Source organism: Anomaloglossus baeobatrachus, chromosome 5, assembly GCF_048569485.1.
Source record: "Anomaloglossus baeobatrachus isolate aAnoBae1 chromosome 5, aAnoBae1.hap1, whole genome shotgun sequence".
NCBI classification, from domain to species: Eukaryota; Metazoa; Chordata; class Amphibia; order Anura; family Aromobatidae; genus Anomaloglossus; species Anomaloglossus baeobatrachus.
Window position 1 is genome coordinate 513871451 of NC_134357.1, and position 23162 is coordinate 513894612.

Genomic DNA, 23162 nt, shown 5'->3' on the forward strand with positions numbered 1-23162 from the left:
TGACGGATTGTACCAAAAGGACCTGCGTTGCTTCCGCTGGGCGACGCTCCGTTGCTTCCACCCAGCGGGAGGAACGCAGCATGTAACGTTATTTTGAGCAGCGGAATCCTCTGGATTTCACTTCGCATGCTCTTTTTTTTTTTTTTTTTTTTTAAATCAAACTTTATTTTGGCTCGCGGTGGCAGCGCTCAGCTGATCACCCGGCGGCCGGCTGCAGGGAGCGATCAGCTGATCACCCGACGGCCAACTGCAGGGAGCGAACAGCTGATCACCCGGCGGCCGGCTGCAGGGAGCGATCAGCTGATCACCCGGCGGCCGGCTACTGGGAGCGATCAGCTGATCACCCGGCGGCCGGCTGCAGGGAGCGATCAGCTGATCACCCGGCGGCCGGCTGCAGGGAGCGATCAGCTGATCACCCGGCGGCCGGCTGCAGGGAGCGATCAGCTGATCACCCGGCGGCCGGCTGCAGGGAGCGATCAGCTGATCACCCGGCGGCCGGCTACTGGGAGCGATCAGCTGATCGTTTACAATAGTCTGCCGCTGGTAAAACTGTAAAAAAAAAAAAATCAAAACGAATTGCGTTGTTTTGCAGCATCCGTTGCATCCGTTGTGCCACTATATGCAACACATCCGTTGCATCCGTTACACAATGCAATGCAACGGATACCGTTCAACGCAAGTGTGAAAGTAGCCTTATACTGTTACTCACATTTCCTGGCTCCAATAATAAGAATTCTATCCTCTTTTTGTGGCTGCCAACTCATTCTGCACATGGCAATCCGGGACGCTCCTGTGATTGGACTCACCCAGCATAGGAAGCTATACATTGCCAAAGACTTCAGGTAGTTGGAGTCTGCGACTACTCTGATCTTCCACTGCTCCTCCACTCTACTAATACTGTGCCTTGCCACATATGCAGCTCTGCTACATTGGAGATAAATGTATCAAGCAAAATGTAAATTTGGCTGTTCCTAGGATTTTTCCAGCTGAGGCTGAAGAACTATTTGTAGATCTGAAGCTTCTGTCATTTCAGCTCTATTCCCTACCTAGAGACTTCTTGTCCTTGAGTAATGGCTCCTTTGTTTAAAGTCACACAACATTGAGACAGTCAAGCAGGAGGAAGCAGTACTGGGCAGGGAATTGAGCTGGAGTGACAGAAGCTTCAGATCTACATAAAGCTCTTCAGCCTCATTTACATATCAATTCAAATGCTGATTTCTCAGTAACGGAGGAACTGTATAAAAATCTTGATCTGAATGTCAATCCAGTCTAATCGACACTTGGGTTTAGAAGGTTAAATTTACCCGTTGGTTCATAAGTTAGTTTTTCTCTTTCCCTTCATTTACAACGATTTTCAATCCTACATCAAATTTTAGGACACCCTATTAATAAAATTAGAAAAGGTGGCCATTGGATGATTGACTAGGTAGCTGATTAATTATGTATACCAACGTCTCTCCACGACTTATGTGATACTGGGAGGAAGGGAACAGCATAGGATAAACCTTTTACGTTACTATTACACTGCATATATGAATGTGACATATTTTATAGGTTATTTTGATTTTATTATTACCGATAACAGATAATTATTGGGTGTTGCATACAGTACATGTCCTAATAATCAATTGTTGATCTTTCTTGCATTCCCTTTCTCTTATAGACTGTAATTACTGTAGTTTTTCTCAAAAATTTTGACACTTTTTTTAATAAATAAATTCGCTTCTCCGCTCCTCTTTGATGTGTATTAAACCTTGATTTCTCTGTAAAACATTTTTTCACATTGATAACATGAAAATGGGTTCTTCTACAAACTTTCTGATGTTTAACAAGATGGTATTTCTGTGTAAAACATTTCCCACATTTTGAACATGACTATGGCATCTGCTTTGTGTGAGTTCTCTGATGTTTATGAAAATGTATTTTTTGGCGAAAACATTTTCCACATTCTGAACATGAAAATTGCTTCTCCTCTGTGTGAGTTGTCAAATGTGCAACAAGATATGCTTTTGCTGTAAAACATTTCCTACATTTGGAACATGAAAATGGCTTCACTCCTGTGTGAATTCTCTGATGTGTAACAAGATGGAATTTCTGTGTGAAGCATTTCCCACATTCAGAACATAAATATGGCCGCTCCCCTGTGTGAGTTCGCTGATGTTTAATAAGATTTGTTTTTTTACTAAAACATTTCCCACATTCTGAACATAAAAATGGCTTCTCCCCTGTGTGAATTCTCTGATGCATTACAAGACTTGATCTTCCTGTAAAGCATTTTCCACATTCTAAGCATGAATATGCCTTTTCCTTTGAGTGGATTCTCTGATGAACAATAAGACTTGACTTATCTGTGAAATATTTTCCACATCCGGGACAAGAATATGGCTTTTCCCCTGTGTGAATTCTCTGATGTATGACAAGATGGTATTTTTGTGTAAAACATTTCTCACATTCTGAACATGAAAATGGCTTCTCTCCTGTGTGACTTCTAACATGTGTTACAAGAGCTAATTTCCTTGAAAAACATTTGTCACATTCAGAACATGAATATGGCTTCTCCCCTGTGAGAGTTCTTTGATGTTCACCATCCCTTCTTTTATTTTTCTTCTTCTTAACAGTTTGTGATGAATCAGAAAATAAGATCTGTTTAAAAGGATCAGATAATAGATATTTTCTGTGAAAGGCTTGTGATATATCTGGGAAAAGGACATGCTCTTCACATGTATCTGATGTGATATCATGATCATCTGCTTTAAAATCTGAAAATATCAGATGTCCCTCTGGGCTCCTGGTACAGTCATCTGCCAAGAATAAAACTGAATGTATTATTTTACAATAATAAAACCCTGAAATTACATTAATAATTATATTTAAAAATGTTCTAACTTTTATATAAGTACCGTATTTTTCAGACTATAAGACGCACTTTTTCCCCCCCAAATGTTGGGGGAAAGTGTGTGGTGCATCTTATAGTGTGAATGTAGGGCATGGCTGCAGGGAATGAGGGTGCTGCGGTTGAGCGGGTCATCGGCGGCATACGAAGGCTGTAGCAGCACCTGCCGTGACCACGTGGGCCCGCTCATTTCATATGCACACCCATCCTCCCGTTCATCATCTCTCAGCGCTGAAAGGTGGGCGGGATGATGGGTGGGAGATGTGCGCATAATTAACAGCCGGCCTGCGTGATCACCCCTGGCAACAACAGCCTGGAGTGATCATGTGCGGCTATATTCACTGCCCCCCGCGCATCATCATCAGCATGGGGCGAAGTGAATAAGTATACTTACCCGTCACCGTTGAATGCAACATCGCGATGTCCTCCTGTCTGCCGGCCGCTGTTGTGTGTGGAGACTAGTGGTGCGCACAGCGATGACGTCATCTCTGTGCTCACTGCTCTCTACACAGATCAGGCTGGCAGACAGGAGGACATCGCGATGCTGCAGCGAACGATGACTGCTCCACATAGGTCAGCGGCGCTGCTGCTGACACAGACAGAAAGACGAGCGATGCTGCTGGAGTGAGGAAAGGGGAGTATAAACGTTTATTTTTTTTGTGTGCCACAGGATGCAGGCCATATAGCAGGATGGGTATATAGCAGGATAAGGGCATATAACAGGATGGCAGTATATACCAGGATGGGGTATATAGCAGGATGAGTGCATATACCAGGATGGCAGTATATACCAGCATGGGGGTATATAGCAGGATGAGGGCATATACCAGGATGGCGCTATGTAGCAAGATGGGGGTATATACCAGGATGGCGGTATATAGCAAGATGAAGGCATATACAAGGATGGCAGTATATAGCAGGATGGGGGTATATACCAGAATGGCAGTATATAGCAGGATGGGGTATATAGCAGGATGAGGGCATATACCAGGATGGCAGTATATAGCAGGATGGGGGTATATAGCAGGATGGCGCTATGTAGCAAGATGGGGACTATACCAGGATGAGGGAGATATATATATATATATATATATATATATATATATATATAAGGATGGGGATTATATACAAGGCAGGAGGATCATTACCAAGGTGGGGTACCTTAGTAGAGAATTAGGGGGAATATTACCCCCATAATAGTGTCAGCAGCAGATTCTCGCCCCATAACAGTGTGTCATGACCACATTTTTTACTTAAAATTTTAATTTTCCTATTTTCCTTCTTTAAAACCAGGGTGCATCTTATGGTCTGGTGCGTCTTATAGTCCGAAAAATACGGTATTGCAATGCACGTTTTAGTAGAATTCAGTTATTCACTGAGTAAAGCAGAGGTGGCAACATTAAACGTCAAAGCAAGGACTTAAGGCCACTTTTCACGCAACGACATCGCTAACGCGATGTCGTTGGGGGTCACGGAATTAGTGACGCACATCCGGCCTCGTTAGCGACGGTGTTGCGTGTGAATCACACAAACGACCGTTTAAGAGCAAATTTTCTTACCTTATCGTTGATACGCTGTCCATTTCCCAAATATCGTTGCTGTAGCAGAACGCAGGTTGTTCGTCGTTCCTGCGACACCACACATCGCTATGTGTGACGCTGCAGGAACGAGGAGCAACCTCGTACCTGCGGCCGCCCGCAATGAGGAAGGAAGAAGGTGGGCGGAATGTTTGTTCCACATATCTCTGCCCCTCCGCTTCTATTGAGCGGCCACTTAGTGACGTCGCTGTGAAGCCGAACAAACCGCCCCCTTACAAAGGAGGCGGTTCGCCGGTCACAGCGACGTCGCTAGGCAGGTAAGTAGTGTGACGGGTCCGAGCGATGTTGTGCGCCACAGGCAGCAATTTGCCCGTGACGCACAACCGACGGGGGCGGGTATGCACGCTAGCGATATCGATAATGGTTTACAACATTAAGCTATCAAGTTTTGCTCTCTTTGTTATTATCTTCGCTGTTGGAGAAAACTACTTCAGAGGTCCATGCTTTAGTGTACAAGTATCCAATCTTTTGTGAAATATGAATGATTTATTTCTACTTAGTGAAATATTCAGTAAAGACTCATAAAGATCAAAGAAAAAAAACTCCTCAATACAAGTCCATGGCATTCGTTGCCATTTGTCCTATGTGGAATAGCTCAGTGCCTGAAAAACTCCACACACCCCACCTTTTCCATGTTGAATGAGTACATCATAGAGTATGAAGAGGTAGAACAACAGGACAAAAGGCATTCAATAATGGTATAGAAGGATGACCTAAATATGTACAAAGTATTAATAGGAACAATCTCATGTATAACTATACTGTCAATATATAAATATGGTGGGAATACTAAATGGACATATTAATCCTATCATTGTATTCACTCAAAGGGACACCAGCATTAAAGGGGATGTTCCCTTTCAGTAAATCAATGTGACCAGCTGTAGGTTATTATAAAGAAACAAGCCATGTTGTAATCACCTTCTCTTTGTCCACTGGTGAGTCTCCATTGTTACTGTTTCTGTCATAGGCTGATGCGATGATGTGACATCATAAAGCAGAAGCCAATTAGTGCTCTTAATAGCTCTGAAGGCGGCGTCTACACTGCCAGAGTCGCTGAGCTTACTAATTGTCCGCTGTGCTGTCGACGTGACATCAACACCACAGCCAATACAAGACACCAGGAGCACCGGTGGAGACTCACCCATGGACCTGGAGAAAGTGAGTACATCATAGTTTGCTTCTTTATATTAATCTGCAACCTGGGAATATTTATTTACTGAGAGGGAACAACCCCACTCCAGACATATTGAAATCTGATCTATGTATGAGCTCTGTGTGCTTGTCTAATAAACCCATACTCTTCAAATGCACAGTGGTTCATCACACCGGAGCCATAAATAGAAATCAAGCACCCTGCCACAACCATCAGCCAGCCCATACATCTCTACTGAAGATACAACTTTACAAACATTAAAGACTATCTATACACTGCTAAAAAAATTAAGGGAACTGTCATGAGGGTACCAAGACAGAGTGTTCCCTCCTAATTCTGGTATCAGGATATTGCAGCACAGGGCTTCATACACACTTGCTAAAATTACTACTGCTGGCTGTGTAAATTCTCCTTTATTCAGCGCTGTTAGGGAAGTAGATACTCTGGTCTCCTGAACTCTGAATGAAAGCTATAGCTAGCTGTTCTGAATTGCTAATTACTTCTGCTATACAAAAATCTCTTCTAGCTCACGTAATCACCGGTGATAGTTTCTGCTTAACTTGCCTCTAGACGGAACCAGTGAGCTGTGGACCAGGAAGCCATTCAGAGAACAATTGCTGTGTGAACGCTGTGTTGACATTTTCCCTTCCTTAGTCCTTTTTTGGTTTTGCCCCTCCGGTCCATTCCTCATTTTTACCTCTTGTTGTTTGGGGTGCTTTGTATGAATGCTGTTTCTTTTACCCCTGTCTGTCTAATCCTCTCTGTCTTTAACCCTCAACTGGTGAAGTGGGGTTTGTCACACCACAGGGAAATTTCCCTGGGGTGTGGCAAACCCCACCTCACCAGTTGAGGGTTAAGCTAGAGCGGGACTAGTGTTGCCACTGCCCTATTCAGGGCTGAGTCCAGGGAAAAATAGGGATAGTGTCACGCTGTACTCCAAGATGTACAATAGCAGTACAGCGCATTAATGTGGGACAGAGAGGATTCCTGAAACTACCTGAGAAGGTAGTTAGCTGGTAAACCACTAGGGGGCGTTATAGTGGAGAAAACGAGAATTCCCTAGCAGAGGTAATACTAGTCAAGCCCACCAGATGGCAGTAGAATCGTCAGAAAGCCGTGTCACAACATGAGGTCTTATAAATACACAGGGGCAAAGTCTAAACATAGTAAAAGGGAAGCAAACAGTCAATAAGCCGGGAAATTAGAACTCAGAAGCGAGGGAGAATGGGAAGACAAGACAGAATCAAGGTAAACAGATAAGAAACGAACAGGGAGACAGACGAACAGGGAGCTGAAGGGAGACAGCGGGAGAGACACTGACAAGACGGAAACAGAGAACAGAGGAGGTTAACAATAGGTCAGGTGAACATGGAGGTCAGGCGGGGGGCAGGGCAGAAAACAAGTCACTCACGAGCAGAACACAGCAGAGCCAGAAATATCACCGGCTTAGGCCCAGAGAAACAGTGCCCTAATAAAGCAGCCTGACCTCCAGAACGAGGCAGGAATGATTAACCCCTAACATGACCTGTATCAGAAGTGAAACTAAAAAGAAGGCTCAGCTGCACCTACATTTTTAAGCATAAAATCCACATCAAAAATTCCATGTGAACACACTCTGATAAATCATATAAGGTTATTATAGAAGCCAGTGATGGAGTAACATCTGTGACTTCTCTGCATTTAGTGGTCACTACTCACCTATGCGGTTATCTGTAGGAATCTCCTCTTTACACCGCTCATCAACCCTCACATATGTCCCTGTAGTATTAATATGGGTCAGATCTTCACCCTGAAATAAATATTGTAAAAGTCATAGACAGATGGAGAAGAGTAAAGATCAAGAAAGAACATGGCCAAATTTGACAGCAGTAGATATCACAGAGCTGCAGGTCTCCTTTATAATCCAGCAATCCAACCTGCCGACTCCAAATTGTAACCAGCAGTCTCCATAACCAGGAAATTGTGAGAAGATCCAATGAACATCTAATGTCTATGATCAGCTTTATCCTGTCATCGCCACCATGTATAAACCATACACTGAATGGCCACATTATTATAGACAACCATCTAGAAACACGTTGGACCTCTTTTGGGCCTTTCACCTGACTTCAACCATGCAACTATAAATATCACAGGACCTGGGATGTGCGAAGAAAACATTCCAACACCATTACTCTACCTCCACCAGCCTAAAATGTTGACTCCTGACATGAAGGACCATGGATTTATGCAGCTTGCACCAAATTCTGACTCTCCCATCAGTGTGGTGCAACCAAAATCTGACCATTTGACCAGATACAATGTTTTCTTTCTACTCAGTGATATAATTTTTGGTCTATTTTTCCCATTTAAGTTTTGCCTTTCTTCTTTCCTTAGACAACAATTGCACTGACTGCTTTTGTAGTCCTTCTATGCTGAGAAACAAAGAGTAAAAAAAGAAAAAATTGCTTGACCGTGAATGATTCTTAATATTTTCCTTGACTAGTTTACACCAATAACATCCCCTATCATTAAATTATAATCATCATTTTAATTTTTATTTCAAAAATCAATAGTACGCATGAAAAAAAAGCGACTTTGTAATATATCTGTAATGCTCACGGCCAATGGAGTGGCAGCAAGCGGGATTAGTGGACCCACTGGACCACCGAGGGGACTCAAGTTTACCCTTTAGTTGGAGGGGCTTAACTAAGTGCAAAGGCAGAGGCCAGGTACCACTCCCAGGCCAGTGACCGGGACTGCGGCAGCTGACCCCCAGGACAGGTGACGCACTAAGGAATAGATGGGTACAGGCGGGGTAACTGAGGCAAGCTTGACAGGCGGGTATGGACAGGAATGGTGGGCACGGCAGGAATAGACAGGTATGGGAAGGCAGGTACTGGAGACGGACACAGGCATAACAGGACAGGAGCTCAGGGCCTGACACCTAGCTAGGTAGCAGACTGACTGATTAACTAGAGGCGTTGCACAAGCACCTCCCCTAATGGGAGGATGCCTTAAATACACCGTGCCTCTCAGCCATAGGCTGAAAGGCATTTCCTGGAAATAGCACATCGACCCGTTAAGAGGAGGGCTAGTATGTGCTAGCGCGTCTTAGGTGTACGCCTAGGAATCCTATGCAGCATGCACAAGGCCCAGGAGGGGAAGGAGGCAGCAGCACACATGGATTGATGGGGTAGTGCGGGGGAGGACGTGACTCCGCTGAAGTGGTGAGTAAGTTGGCGCTACTATATCTTAACAGACTAATTTGCTTCTTTCTCCTCCTGGACTAATCTTTCACTCTGAAAATTATCAATTCCCAGGTAAAATTTGTCATCAGTGAATACAGATTTTTATACTACTGAGAAAGGAGATGGCAGTTGTTTATTATAAGATGTTATGCAGAATGGAGACGAGGAGCTGCCTCTAACACCCTCCTCCCTGACCCTCAGTAATATAAAAATCTATATTCACTGAAGACAGATTTTACAAAGAAATTGAGAATTTTCAGAATGAAATTCAGTCCACGAGGAGAAAGAAGCAAATTTGTCTGATAAGATATGTCACAAAGTTTTTTTTCAGGTTTCCTATTGATTTATGAAATAAAAATTAAAATGACGGTTACACTTTAAATGTTTTTAAACACAACATGTTTAGTATACTCTTGATACCATTGCATGTAAATATGTTATTGGTCATTTTTTAAATCCTGGCCCTGGATAATCTAACAGCGATAACTGAAACTCATTGAAAATCACTCAGATTTCTATATTTTTCCATTTTAATGTGAATTCAAGCAAGCCACATGATCATATGCTGCACTTCACTGGCCTAATTTTTATGCAAGAGGACGCATTGATCGTAAACATATTGATGTCTGTAATAAATTGGCCATTCAGTGTATAATACTGGAGGATAAAAGAAGACTGAACACAGGACCTTCACAGCCGTCTACACATGATAGGGAGATTTCATGACTCCTTCTCTCCATCTACCTGATCATCCTGAGGAACATTGGGATTTTCTTGTTTACAGTCCTGTGTAAGAAGAGGACATGGACATCTCTCTGGTGTTGTCCTCTTACTGGATAGAACTGAAGGAAACACATACAGGGACTGAATTCATTCATTATATACAAATAATTATAAGGCATGTGTATTTAGTCCTGTCTATTACCTGGTGAAGTGAGGGACTGGGGAACCTCCATCAGGACATCCTTGTGTAGATCTTTGTGTCCTTCTAAATACTCCCACTCCTCCATGGAGAAATAGACGGCGACATCCTGACACCTTATATTAACCTGACACATACAATGATACCATCATCCCCCGATCCCTTCATAGTTTTACTGTATAATGTCCCAGCATTCCCAGCAGTGTCACCTCTCCAGTCAGAAGCTCAATCATCTTGTAGGTGAGTTCTAAGATCTTCTGGTCATTGATGTCCTCATGTATCGGGGGGTGAGGTGAAAGCCTCATGATTGGGCTCAGGGATTGTCCCCATCCCTCAGACACAGGGGTCTGACAGTGCTCACCAGAGGTCTTCTTCACTACTGTGTAATCCTGGTTATGGAGAGAAACATTGATAAATCTCACTACAGACATTTCCAGAGTCCTCACCTCTCCAGTTCTGTCCATCTGTTATTCCCATAGATAAGAAAGATGTCATGTGACATCATCAGAATCTCACCTCTCCAGTTTTTTCCATCTGTTAGCCCCACAGATATAGTAGCTTAGCTACCAAGAGGGGAGAGTCAGAGGGTGCAGTCGCCCCGTGCTTGGTGCTCTGAGGGGCCCACCTGTAACTACACTACTTTTAACTCTTTTGGTGTGCACAAGATCTGCCGCCGTCAGCTGCCTGACTAGCAGAGGTAAGGTGACTGTGTTATGGCCATAATGAGTGGTGGACCCACAAAATAGTGGGGGTTACTAACAGGGCCTCTATAAATAGTAGGGTCTACTAAGAGGAGTTCATCATATATAGTGGGGCTACTAAGAGGGCCATGACAAAGTGTGTGGATGCTACTACGTGGGCCATGATACAGAGTAGGGGCTACTAAATAGGTCATTATACAGAATGGGGCTACCCAGGGGGCCATGATACAGAGTGCAAAGATAAGAATGATGGAATGATGTAATCTGACATCATCAGAATCTCTCACCTCTCCAGTAAGCCAGAAGAGGACCTCTAGGGTGAGGTGTAATATCCTCTCCACCATCTTGCCCCGGTCCCTATCCATCCTTGACGATTCAATCAGGGAAATTCTCTTATTTAGAAGATCTCCACTGAGAGGATCCAATATTGTAGGGACCTGAATGGGTGAAGATGTAACATCATAAAGAACCCATGAAAGAAATCTCCTGTAAAAAAACAATGAGCAGCGTCAGAAGTGTGGTAAATCCAATCAAATAACTCACCAATCATTGAATCTTTTCATGATAGATGTAAAGAACTGATCTGAGGTCTGATTCACACACAACAATATCAAACATGGGACTATAGCATCTACATCAATTATTATACATTTTTTAAAGGGGTATTTTCAAGTTCTCTCTTGTAAAAAAATATATATATATACACATATATATGAGAAACGGGTTTTAGCCGCGCTAAAAAACCACTGTTGTCAGGATGTTAATTAAAAATCTCTTTTATTACAGCATTCCAACGCGTTTCAGAAACATGGACCGTCTCCTTCTTCAGGGAAAAGAGAAAATATACACACAGTATACAGACCGGTTACTTATAAAGGAGTCCATACCGCCACGTTGACATCTATGACGTCAATGCTCTCATGGTAAAGGAGTGACTCATGGACATGTGAAAACTGCAGAGGAGGAGTACTTTCTGCTAACACGAAAAAGACATACATAAGAATATTGAAAATAAAAATAAAAAGCATGAAATTAATGTAAAATTAAAAATTTGTGGACAAATAAATGGAAAAAAATATATATTGCTTGATTTTTCAGAGCGCGTCAATATGATGACAGACGTATGTGTTTAATGTGATTCTCGAACCCAAAAATGAAAATCACTGAGTTCAACACAAGGTGGTTGGTGATCATCCGTTACTCCAAAGCTGGCTGCTTACAAGGGAAAGTAAAATTAAGAGATTACTATAGTGCCACAGTGAAGAAATAAAAGTATGAGGGAATCAAGTGCACTGATTCAATAAAGAAATGTGCATTTGGCTTGCATTTGTGCTATCAACCCGAAAGAAGATGATCAAAGTGTTGGAGGAATTCCTGGAAAGCAGGGGACAGTGTACGTGAAGGGAAAGAAGAGTGCCTGCGCGAAGACACTGAGCAGGTTCTCAATGGGAGCCGGGGTGAATTGAGTTCAGACCGTGGGAACTGAAAGAAGGCACGGTGGAGGTGACTCAAGTTCAGAAGCGTGGGAAAGCAGACCGCATCAGTGTTCTAAGTGCAAAGAAGAACAGTGTAGGGGAATAAAGAAACATGTGAAACAGAAGTGAACAATTAGGTAAACTAGAGGTGCAGTGAAAAGATCATTGCTCGGGGAACCTTATATAGTATCAGTAGGAAATGTCTCTCATATCAATACGGGTAATTGGAAGAGACACATAAATAAATAAATAAATAGATGAATGGATATATCACTTCAATTTAAAATGGAGACTATGTCCGTGATACATGGAAACGCGCTGGGATAAAACATTTAGATAAAATCTGTCTAAAATACAGACCATTGTACGTATATGATTCAAAAATATTTAAAACATGGAAGGCAAGTATAAACATAAGAAAAAATCATGAATAAATATATATATATATATATATATATATATATATATATATATATATGTAAAATTAGGATATATAAATAGGATGAAGGAGGGGGCACTAGTACCTCATAGAGAACTGGATGAAAAATAATAATATAAGTATAAGTAATGATGCATGTACAATTGTATGAAAAAATGTATGAAAAAATCGTAGATGAGCATACAGATGTACAATTAATAATATAGGACCATGAAAATAAGAGCTTGCAATAAAAAGGGTAAAAATAGGATAAAAATATTTGTTATTGTTAAATATTAAAAAATAATGATAGCAATAATAATAATAACAATAACGATGACAATAAAAGGCCGATGGCTCAAAACTAATAAAACAGATCCGCTACTTCATTCAGACCAAATGGGTTTAAAGTATTGAGTTTGTGAATCCAGAAGGTTTCTTTCCGACTAAGCGTCTCTGACCTATTATGCACCAAGGGACTAATCTGCTCAATAGGAGTGATCTTGAAGTCCAAACTTCTATTGTGTTGGATCGTACAGTGCTTGGACAAGCCATGTAAAAGATAACCAGATCTTATATTGTGGCGATGCGAATTGAGCCTGTTATGAAGGGCTTGGCTTGTTCTGCCGACATATAATTTACCACAGGAACATTCTATAAAATATACAACAAAATTCGATTGACAGGACAATCGATCTTTTATTTTGAATGATTCAACACCATTGGAGGAGCAGAAGGAGGTCCTGCCGTGGCAAATGCTTTTGCAGCATAAGCATTTTCTAGATCCTCTTCTGTATGAGCCTGCTGGAGCATGGGATTTGGGCTGTGCTGTTTTGGACCTCAATCTGTTTGGTGCCAAAATATTTTTGATCGTGGGGGCACGCCTGAAAGTGATCCCTGGAGTGGGGGGTAATATAGATTTAAGGAAAGGGTCACTTTGCAAGATCCCCCAATGTTTTGATAGAACATTCCTTATCGCTAAATTGTCACTACGTATGTGGTAATTAGATTCAAACTCCAGTCTTGTTTGTTTACTATATCCATGCCTTTTAGGCTATGTGCACACGGTGCGTTTTTCTCGGCGTTTTTGCGCGTTTTTCGGGTGCGTTTTTGGCCTCAAAACTGCATGACTTTGCTTCCCCAGCAAAGTCTATGAGTTTTCATTTTTGCTGTCCCCACACAGCGTTTTTTTTCAGCTGCGTTTTTGTGGTGACCACAAAAACGCAGCATGTCAATTATTCCCGCGTTTTTCACTGCGCTTTTCATCCATTGAGTTCAATGGGATGTTGAAAGACGCAATGAGAAACGCAAATAGCTGCGTTTTGGTGCGTTTCTAAGACCAAAAACGCAGCTATAAGCGCAGGAGGTGGGTAGTAAAGTGACGTGTACAGGAAGAGGATTCCTTCTGTCAGTATACACAGAAGCGTGAATCCTCCCGGTACCGTCACCGCCGCGTCCATCTCCCGTCCTGTGCATGTATGCTGCCGTGCGGCGCCATGTACAGGCAGGAGGTGGAAGCGGCTGCGAAAACAAAAGTTAACAGTAGAAAAAAAAAAAAAAAAGTTATACTCACCTGTGTGCAGCCTCCCGGTGCCATGCCCGCTCCCATCTCCTCTCACGGTATCGCCACCCCCGCTCTGGCTGTGTGCAGACGGCCGGGAAAGCTCCGATGGATGCAGGACCTTGCTTACAGGACCTGGCAATGGATCACCTGATGCAGTCACCTGACGCATCAGCTGATCGAGTCTCGGGCTGACGCGGGCGCCCGGCCGGTATCAGCGGATGCGTCAGGAGACTTCATCCTACCGGCAGCTGCTGCAGCGATCGGACGGGATCAGACTCCCGCCCCATCGCTGCAGGAGCTGCCGGTAATCGGTAATCAGCACATAAGTGAGTATTATTGTTGTTTTTTTTTTTTGCACCGATGCATCAGCTGATTGTATAATCGGCGTTTATACAATCAGCTGATGTGTGATGGGATTCAGGCACTTGATCCTGACACATCATCTGATCGCTTTGCCTTCCAGCAAACCGATCAGATGATATTGGATCCGGATTGGACAGCGCGGGACCCTTGACCCAGGATTACTGCGGAGGGGGGTTTATTTCAATAAAGATGGAGTCACTAATTGTGTTGTGTTTTATTTCTAATAAAAATATTTTTCTGTGTGTTGTGTTTTTTTTTTATCTTTACTAGAAATTCATGGTGGCCATGTCTAATATTGGCGTGACACCATGAATTTCGGGCTTAGGGCTAGCTGATAATATACAGCTAGCCCTAACCCCATTATTACCCGGCGAGCCACCCGTCACCAGGGCAGCCGGAAGAGTTGGATACAGCGCCAGAAGATGGCGCTTCTATGAAAGCGCCATTTTCTGGGGTGGCTGCGGGACTGCAATTCACAGCGGGGGTGCCCAGAAAGCATGGGCACCCTGCACTGTGGATTCCAATCCCCAGCTGCCTAGTTGTACCCGGCTGGACTCAAAAATGGGGCGAAGCCCACGTCATTTTTTTTTTAAATTATTTCATGAAATTCATGAAATAATTTAAAAAAAAAGGGCTTCCCTATATTTTTGGTTCCCAGCCGGGTACAAATAGGCAGCTGGGGGTTGGGGGCAGCCCGTACCTGCCTGCTGTACCCGGCTAGCATACAAAAATATGGCGAAGCCCACGTCATTTTTTTTTTTGGGGGGGGGGGCAAAGAAATCCTGCATACAGTCCTGGAAGGAGGATGCTGAGCCTTGTAGTTCGACAGCTGCTGTCTGCTCTCCTGCATACACTATTGGATGGAGGATGCTGAGCCTTGTAGTTCGACAGCTGCTGTCTGCTCTCCTGCATACACTATTGGATCGAGGATGCTGAGCCTTGTAGTTCTGCAGCTGTCTGCTCTTCTGCATACACTAGTGGAGAATGAAGAACACATTGAAGGAAATGACATCAGACCTTTTTTTTTTTTGTTCACTGATAAAAAACGCATAAGGACGCAGTGAGCAAAAACGCAGCAAAACGCAGCAAAAAAACGCACCAAATCGCGGCAAAACGCGTGCGTTTTTTGCCGCGTTTTTTCAACGCAGGTGCGTTTCTGTGCGTTTTTAGCGGCCAAAAACGCACAAAAACGCAGCGTCAAAAAAACGCAGCGTGTGCACATAGCCTTAGTGCTCCACAGCCTCCGAGTGAGAGGTGGGTGTCAATTTTCGGCTTTACAAGGTCTGCTTGTTTAAGAACAGAAGACTCTTTGTAAGCCTTCTGGATCAGGGATTTAGGATATTCCTTCTCTAAAAAACGTTGTTTCAAAATCTCCACTTGGTTTTTGAAATCAGAATCTTGTGTACAGTTCCTTCTGATTCTTTTATATTGGTTTATTGGGATATTATTTAGCCATTTTTTATAATGTTCACTATTATAGTGGACGTATCCATTGGCGTCCACTTTTTTAAAAAAAATTTTAGTACATATTTTGTTCCCCTCATGAAAAATCCACAAGTCCAAAAAGTGGATTTCGTCAGCATGAACTGTGGAGGTGAATTTTAGACCCCACCCGTTATTATTCAAATGATTAAGAAAGACATTGACATCAGAGAGATTGCTATCCCATATGATGAATAGATCATCGATGAACCTTTCATAGAGTATAATCCCCTCCTCAAAAGAGCCATTTTCTATATGTATCATTTCAAAGACCCCCATGAACAAATTGGCGTAAGAACATGCGGCCTTGGACCCCATCGCTGTCCCGAGGCACTGATGGTACAATATATCAGAGAATAGGAAATAGTTGTTACGAAGTATGAAACTCATGCTCCTAAGTATAAATTCTTTCTGAGACAAAGGTATCTTTATGTCGTTTTCAAGGAATAAACAGATGCTAAAAAGACCTAAATGATGTTGGATGTTGGAATATAGTGAAGCTACGTCAATGGTGACAAATATGTAAGAATCTTTCCAAGGGATGCCACTGATCTTTTCAATGAGATGGGCAGAATCTCTCAGGTGGCTATTTAGGTTCAATACATATGGTTGCAGAATCAAATCAACATATTTGGCTAAATTTGAGGTCAGAGAGTCGATACCTGAAATTATGAAAATATTTCTTACGCCAATTTGTAATACAAGTAATACATAATTATAACATATAGTTATTACTTCTACCAATATAAAACTACACATGTATTGTCAAACAAATTTTATCAGATGTATTCACAGGAAACCCAAGTGTATTTAAATCTACTATATATATATATATATATATATATATATATATATACTCATTACTTAATTGACATGTCTAAGCACTTTGAGGAATTATCTTTTTAACTATTAATATATGTTATTGCACAGTACAAAATATGTCCTTAGTCACTGGATACTTGGCTCCTTTTTACTTGTCTCCTGCATTCAAGCATTGGAGTATATCTCTGGTGATTGTCCAGCAGTAGTCTGCAAGTATTGAAGGGTTCTAATTACACTAATATCTTTTTTCTGTAGTTCCTGGTGAAATCGCTCACCGTGCTCGTCGCTCACTGCTCCGCAGTTTGGTGAGATACTTGAATGCTTCTGCATTTTTGTCCATTGCCTTTACGAAGTTCTTCATGAGACCTAACTTGATATGCAATGGAGGTAACAGACTTTTCTGTGGTTCGACAAGTGCTGGATGAAGAACCTTTTTTGTCCGCGGCTGCAGTGTATTTCTGAGGGGCCAGTCTCTTTTCTTGTAGTGTTCTTGTCTTGCTCCACTGTCCCATTTACATAGGAAACAACAGTACTTTGTGTAACCAACCTGGAGACCACGAGGGCAACCACCTTTAAGTCACCAGAGGCACTTATCCTGATCCTTGTCCTGATCTCCTATATTGCAACCAAAATACAGGTTGTAGGCTTTCTTAACCATATGAGTCAAGTTTTGCTTTTGTGACTCAAAAGTCACCTCAAAACAGATATTGCAGAAATTATCTGCTTTATTAATGCAAGTCCGAGGCATCACTGAATAGCTGAACGATGATATCAGTCAACCACTTAAAATGCTGTGTGACTGATAGAGGGAGAATATGCGCCTTTTATAGAGTTGCGTGATGCAAGTTTAATTAGGATTGCGACATCTCTTTCTTTGGCATCTACGATTTGTCATTTAGAGATGATGAAATACTGATGACTCAATTCATTAGTCATTTGGAGATGATGCAATACTGATGGAGCAATCCATTAGTCAGTTGGATGGTACAAAACTGATGACGCAAGGCTGATGATGTATTTCTTGCCTAGCGTTGTATCAAAGGCTGTGAGAAACATCGACGCACCCCTGTATCATAAAAACTAGAGCCAATTTCAAAATTTAAGCATCATTTTTCATTTTCAGCACCCCAACATTAGTTAAGTCCAACTGTTTTCATGTCTGAACCAATTTTGCTGTTGACTAGTGTAACAGGTCAGACACCGACAGGAAGGGGGAGCTGCTGTATATAAATAATGAGGTTGAATAGAGCGGACTTGTATCTTAGGAGGTTACTCCTCTCCTGGAGGGTTACTACTAGGCATACTTGGGATGGCTTTAGTTGTCTGTCCCAATGGAAACAAGCTGTACACTATGAAAGGTAAAACCTCTTACAGCAGAAGAGCCAAAGCAAATAGAAGAGACCAAATGAGAAACTTGCTTATTTTCATGCAATGTAACTCCCTAAAACTATTTAAGGCTATGTGCGCACTAGAAAAGTGATTTTTCTCAAGAAAATTTCTTGAGAAACTTCTGGGAGTTGAAGATTACCGCACCTGCGGTAAAAAAATGCACAAAACCACGGGAAAAACGCATGCGTTTTTGCCGCGATTTTGCCGCGATTTTTCCACAGGTTGGTCCCTCTGGTTTTTTATGCTGTAACTGCAATAAATAATATAGATAACAGATAGATAATCGATAGATAGATAGATAGATAGACAGACAAATAATGGATAGAGGGAAAGATGGATAGATAGATAATAGATGAGAAAGACCTATAAAATGTCCCACCCCCTGCATATTCTAAGCTGGCACCCTTTAGTGACTTTCATGTGGCACTAAAGGGTGCTTAGCCTTGTATTTAGCCAAAAAATAAATAAATAATTAAAAAAAAAATGACGTGGGATACCCCCTATCTTTTGTAGCCAGCTAGGGTAAAGCAGACGGCTGCAGCCTGCAGACCACAGCTGGCAGCTTCACCTTGCCTGGTAATCAAAAACAGAGGGCACCCCACGCGGTTATTTTACATTAAATAAATAATATAAAACAAAAAACGTGGGGTCCCCCCCAAATTGGATCACCAGCCAAGGTAAAGCGGACAGCTGTGGTCTGGTATTCTCAGACTAGGGAGGTCCACTGTTATTGGACACTCCCCAGCCTAAAAATAGCAGGCCGCAGCCGCCCCAGAAGTGGCGCATCCATTAGATGTGCCAATCCTGGTGCTTTGCCCCAACTCATCCCGATGCCCTGGTGTGGTGGCAAATGGGGTAATTTATGGGGTTGATGCCAGATGTGTAATGTCACCTGGCATCAGGCCCTGGGGTTAGTGATGTCAAGCGTCTATCAGGTACCCGACATCACCAACCCAGTCAGTAATAAAAAAAAAATAGACAACAAAAAAAGTTTTATTTCAAAAAACACTGCCTAAAACATTCCCTCTTTCACCAATTTATTGAAAAGAACAATCAATTCCAGGTCCAGCGTAATCCATACCATAGTCACTGTCCCAGTCAATGAAGAACCGAATGTTCCCCATTGGCTGGGAGAGTAATGCAGTAACCTGAGCTAACATCAATGGGTCACCCCAGGTCACTGCAGGGGATGACGAGCACTGCCATCAGGTGGTTAGATGAGATCATTACCTGCTGTGATGATCTCCTGCACTGCTGATGTCAGCGCTGTTACTGCCTTCTATGCCCGCCGCGTTCTCAGCAGTATCGCAAGAGCCCGTGACGTCACCGCTAGTGACAGTCTCGGGCCGCCCGCGAGACGGGCATAGAAGGCAGTGACAGCGGTGACGTCAGCAGTGCAGGAGATCATCACAGCAGGTAATGACCTCAGCTAACCTGACAGCAGCGCTCATCATCCCCGCAGCTGCCAGCACTGCAGTGTGAGAAGCTGCTGATACTGTGAGCATACACTGACACTGCAGTGCAGGCAGCCGCGGGGCTGGAGCGGGACACAGACTGCACGAGCACCCACCGGAGGTCCCACGGAAGTGCTTCCGTGCGGCGTCCAGGGAGTGTGATCTGTGTGTTTACTCTGTGAATATAGCAATAAGAGGCTAAAATTTAACTTTTAATTCTAATACATTAAAAGCCCAAGAAGGGTACATGTAACCATAAAACTCCCCAGTGCTCTGAAATCTCAGATAATAGCCTATCGTAGCACAGGGAGTCAATAATGTATAACAAACATAACAAAAAAACACAAAATACATAAATGATAAATTGAGTAGATTATATCCACCCGTGGGACAGTGGTCCACCTACTAGGGAAGAAAAAATAATCAAAAAAACTCAATATACATAAATCAAGAGCTAGATGTTGGTCCTCAATGGAAAGACCAATACAAATACTATTACTCAATATGCAATTAAATGGGAACAATCTCACCCATGTTCAGTGGTCTAGGGCAACTCAGGATCTCCTCCGTGTGGGTCCTCTTTATGTCATCACGTTGTCACTGACCCTACATAGACCTAGGAGATTGATTTAACCTGTTGCCCAAACTTCTGTCCTGACAAGGACAGACCACAGCTGGCCCTCTCTATATACCCCTACACCGATCCTAGCCACGTCCCGACGCGTTTCATCAAATCAGACTCATCAGGGGACTCCGGTGTTTAGATAGAGGCCAGAGGTCCTAAGCCCTCGCTCCCAGAATAACATAAGGGAACCAGAGCCACAGTGATAGAGGGTATATAAATGGTATCAGTCCAATAGGGATTATAGGCCAATTAAGAGACTCACCAGTGGTGATTCAGTTGCGCAGGTGGATCCATATCTAATGTGATAAATAGTGATGTCCCATGATAGCGCCCCCTCCTGCATCGACCTCGTGTTCAGCTGGAACGCAAACAGCGTCCACGCCGAGATCTCACAAGGCACTTCCGGTCTCGCGGCGATAAACCGGAAGTGCGTCATAACGAGGGCGGGACTATCGCTACAGGCTAGCGCGCATGCTCCAAGCCAGAGCAGCGTTCAATTCACCTATCGAGAATGAGGTGATGGGATCGGGAGGCGGTGGGAGTGGCAGATGCGTCATAGAAACATCAAACCACCCACCGCCCAGCCAGTGAGATCACGGGTAATAATGGCACGCCTTACACTCCCAGTGCTTAGAAAGCACATAGGGAAACAGACCCCGGTCGACTGCACATCTCGTGCACCGGATCAAATCCCAGTCCCACATCCCAAACAATAAGAGGCACAAAAAACACCATCGTCAGGAGGGGGGGGCATCATGCAAATCGCAGTGCTCATACCCCAATAACAATAACAAAACCCAACAGATGGGAAGTACCCCAATAGCACATAAAGGAGGGGATCATGGGGCAGGATCACATTACTGGATGCACCTATCTGGAGGTCACCACACATCTTAATATAAGTCATCTTAATGATCATATTCAGTGTATTCGACTTTCATCACACATAAGATATAGCCACTTTGAACGACACCAGGAGACTAATTGGCTGTCCAGGGAGGTGAAAGGCTGCTTTAGATGCTCTAAATGCATAGCATGCCCCTACCTGGAAGTTGGGAAAACGTTCAGGAGTATGGTGCTGGACAGGAATTTTGAAATACGTCATTTCATAAATTGTCGCACTCAAGGAGTGATTTACAAAGCTACCTGCAACTGTGGCTTAGAGTATGTGGGGAGTGTAAGCACTGGGAGTGTAAGGCGTGCCATTATTACCCGTGATCTCACTGGCTGGGCGGTGGGTGGTTTGATGTTTCTATGACGCATCTGCCACTCCCACCGCCTCCCGATCCCATCACCTCATTCTCGATAGGTGAATTGAACGCTGCTCTGGCTTGGAGCATGCGCGCTAGCCTGTAGCGATAGTCCCGCCCTCGTTATGACGCACTTCCGGTTTATCGCCGCGAGACCGGAAGTGCCTTGTGAGATCTCGGCGTGGACGCTGTTTGCGTTCCAGCTGAACACGAGGTCGATGCAGGAGGGGGCGCTATCATGGGAAATCACTATTTATCACATTAGCTATGGATCCACCTGCGCAACTGAATCACCACTGGTGAGTCTCTTAATTGGCCTATAATCCCTATTGGACTGATACCATTTATATACCCTCTATCACTGTGGCTCTGGTTCCCTTATGTTATTCTGGGAGCGAGGGCTTAGGACCTCTGGCCTCTATCTAAACACCGGAGTCCCCTGATGAGTCTGATTTGATGAAACGCGTCGGGACGTGGCTAGGATCGGTGTAGGGGTATATAGAGAGGGCCAGCTGTGGTCTGTCCTTGTCAGGACAGAAGTTTGGGCAACAGGTTAAATCAATCTCCTAGGTCTATGTAGGGTCAGTGACAACGTGATGACATAAAGAGGACCCACACGGAGGAGATCCTGAGTTGCCCTAGACCACTGAACATGGGTGAGATTGTTCCCATTTAATTGCATATTGAGTAATAGTATTTGTATTGGTCTTTCCATTGAGGACCAACATCTAGCTCTTGATTTATGTATATTGAGTTTTTTTGATTATTTTTTCTTCCCTAGTAGGTGGACCACTGTCCCACGGGTGGATATAATCTACTCAATTTATCATTTATGTATTTTGTGTTTTTTTGTTATGTTTGTTATACATTATTGACTCCCTGTGCTACGATAGGCTATTATCTGAGATTTCAGAGCACTGGGGAGTTTTATGGTTACATGTACCCCTCTTGGGCTTTTAATGTATTAGAATTAAAAGTTAAATTTTAGCCTCTTATTGCTATATTCACTATTATTTGATAAGTGGCCTCCCTCTGATTGAGGTTTGCTGATATTACTGTGTGTTTACTCTGCTCCGCTTCCTGTCATAATGACATCACTTCCCTGCAAAACCACAGGCAGCGATGAGCATTACCGCAGGTAAACTGCGGCTATACCGAGGGTATACCGCACATCATTTGCTATCTCAGGTATACCCACGGTATATCGCAATTACATTACAGTGAATGGAGTGAAATACCTGCGGAAAAGAAATGACATGCACATTTTCTCAAGAAATTCTGCAGAAAGAATTTTCTTGAGAAAAAAACGCAGCGTGCGCACAGCTATTTTTTTTCCCCATAGGTTTTGCTGGGAAATGTCTGCAGAAAGGTTACAAACATTTCTCAAGAAATTTCTGCAGCAAAACTGCGGGTAAAAACGCAGTGTGTGCACAGGGCCTTATAGCATGAGAATACCCATTATGTAGGTACTTTCTGGATTTATATGTATCCAAGTCAGCTCCGACGGCAAATACTGGAGCCTCATACATGTACATCAGATGAAAGGGCCAGGTCCTGTCTCCTGGAGTGTGAGCGCAGCACTGAGGGGGTTAATGTGCCCAGTAATGGGGAATCTCCACATACCTCCACCTGCAGAGCCACTGGATATATGATAGAGGCTAAATCCCAGTGGCTAGAAGAATCTTCCTGGTTGGTGGGCGTGGCGATGTTTCCTCCCATTCACTGAAATGCTGCTCTGTGCTTCCAGGACCTGTGATGATGTCACATGGAGGGGAGGAGTCAGGGGTCACATGATCAGCTCCTCAGTGTGTGCAGGGCTC

The 23162-nt window shown here is 43.3% G+C and overlaps 1 protein-coding gene and 1 pseudogene across 1 annotated transcript in view; one reads left to right on the forward strand and one right to left on the reverse strand.

The window, feature by feature from the left end:
* The window catches only part of LOC142312863 (uncharacterized), a 402852-nt gene that overhangs the window by 44103 nt on the left and 335587 nt on the right, over nucleotides 1–23162 (forward strand). Inside the window, exon 6 of the mRNA XM_075351849.1 lies at nucleotides 13167–13186. Coding sequence (XP_075207964.1) covers nucleotides 13167–13186 — 20 coding nt within the window. The remainder of the gene's footprint in view (nucleotides 1–13166; nucleotides 13187–23162) is intronic.
* Nucleotides 459–23049, reverse strand: LOC142312019 (uncharacterized; annotated as a pseudogene).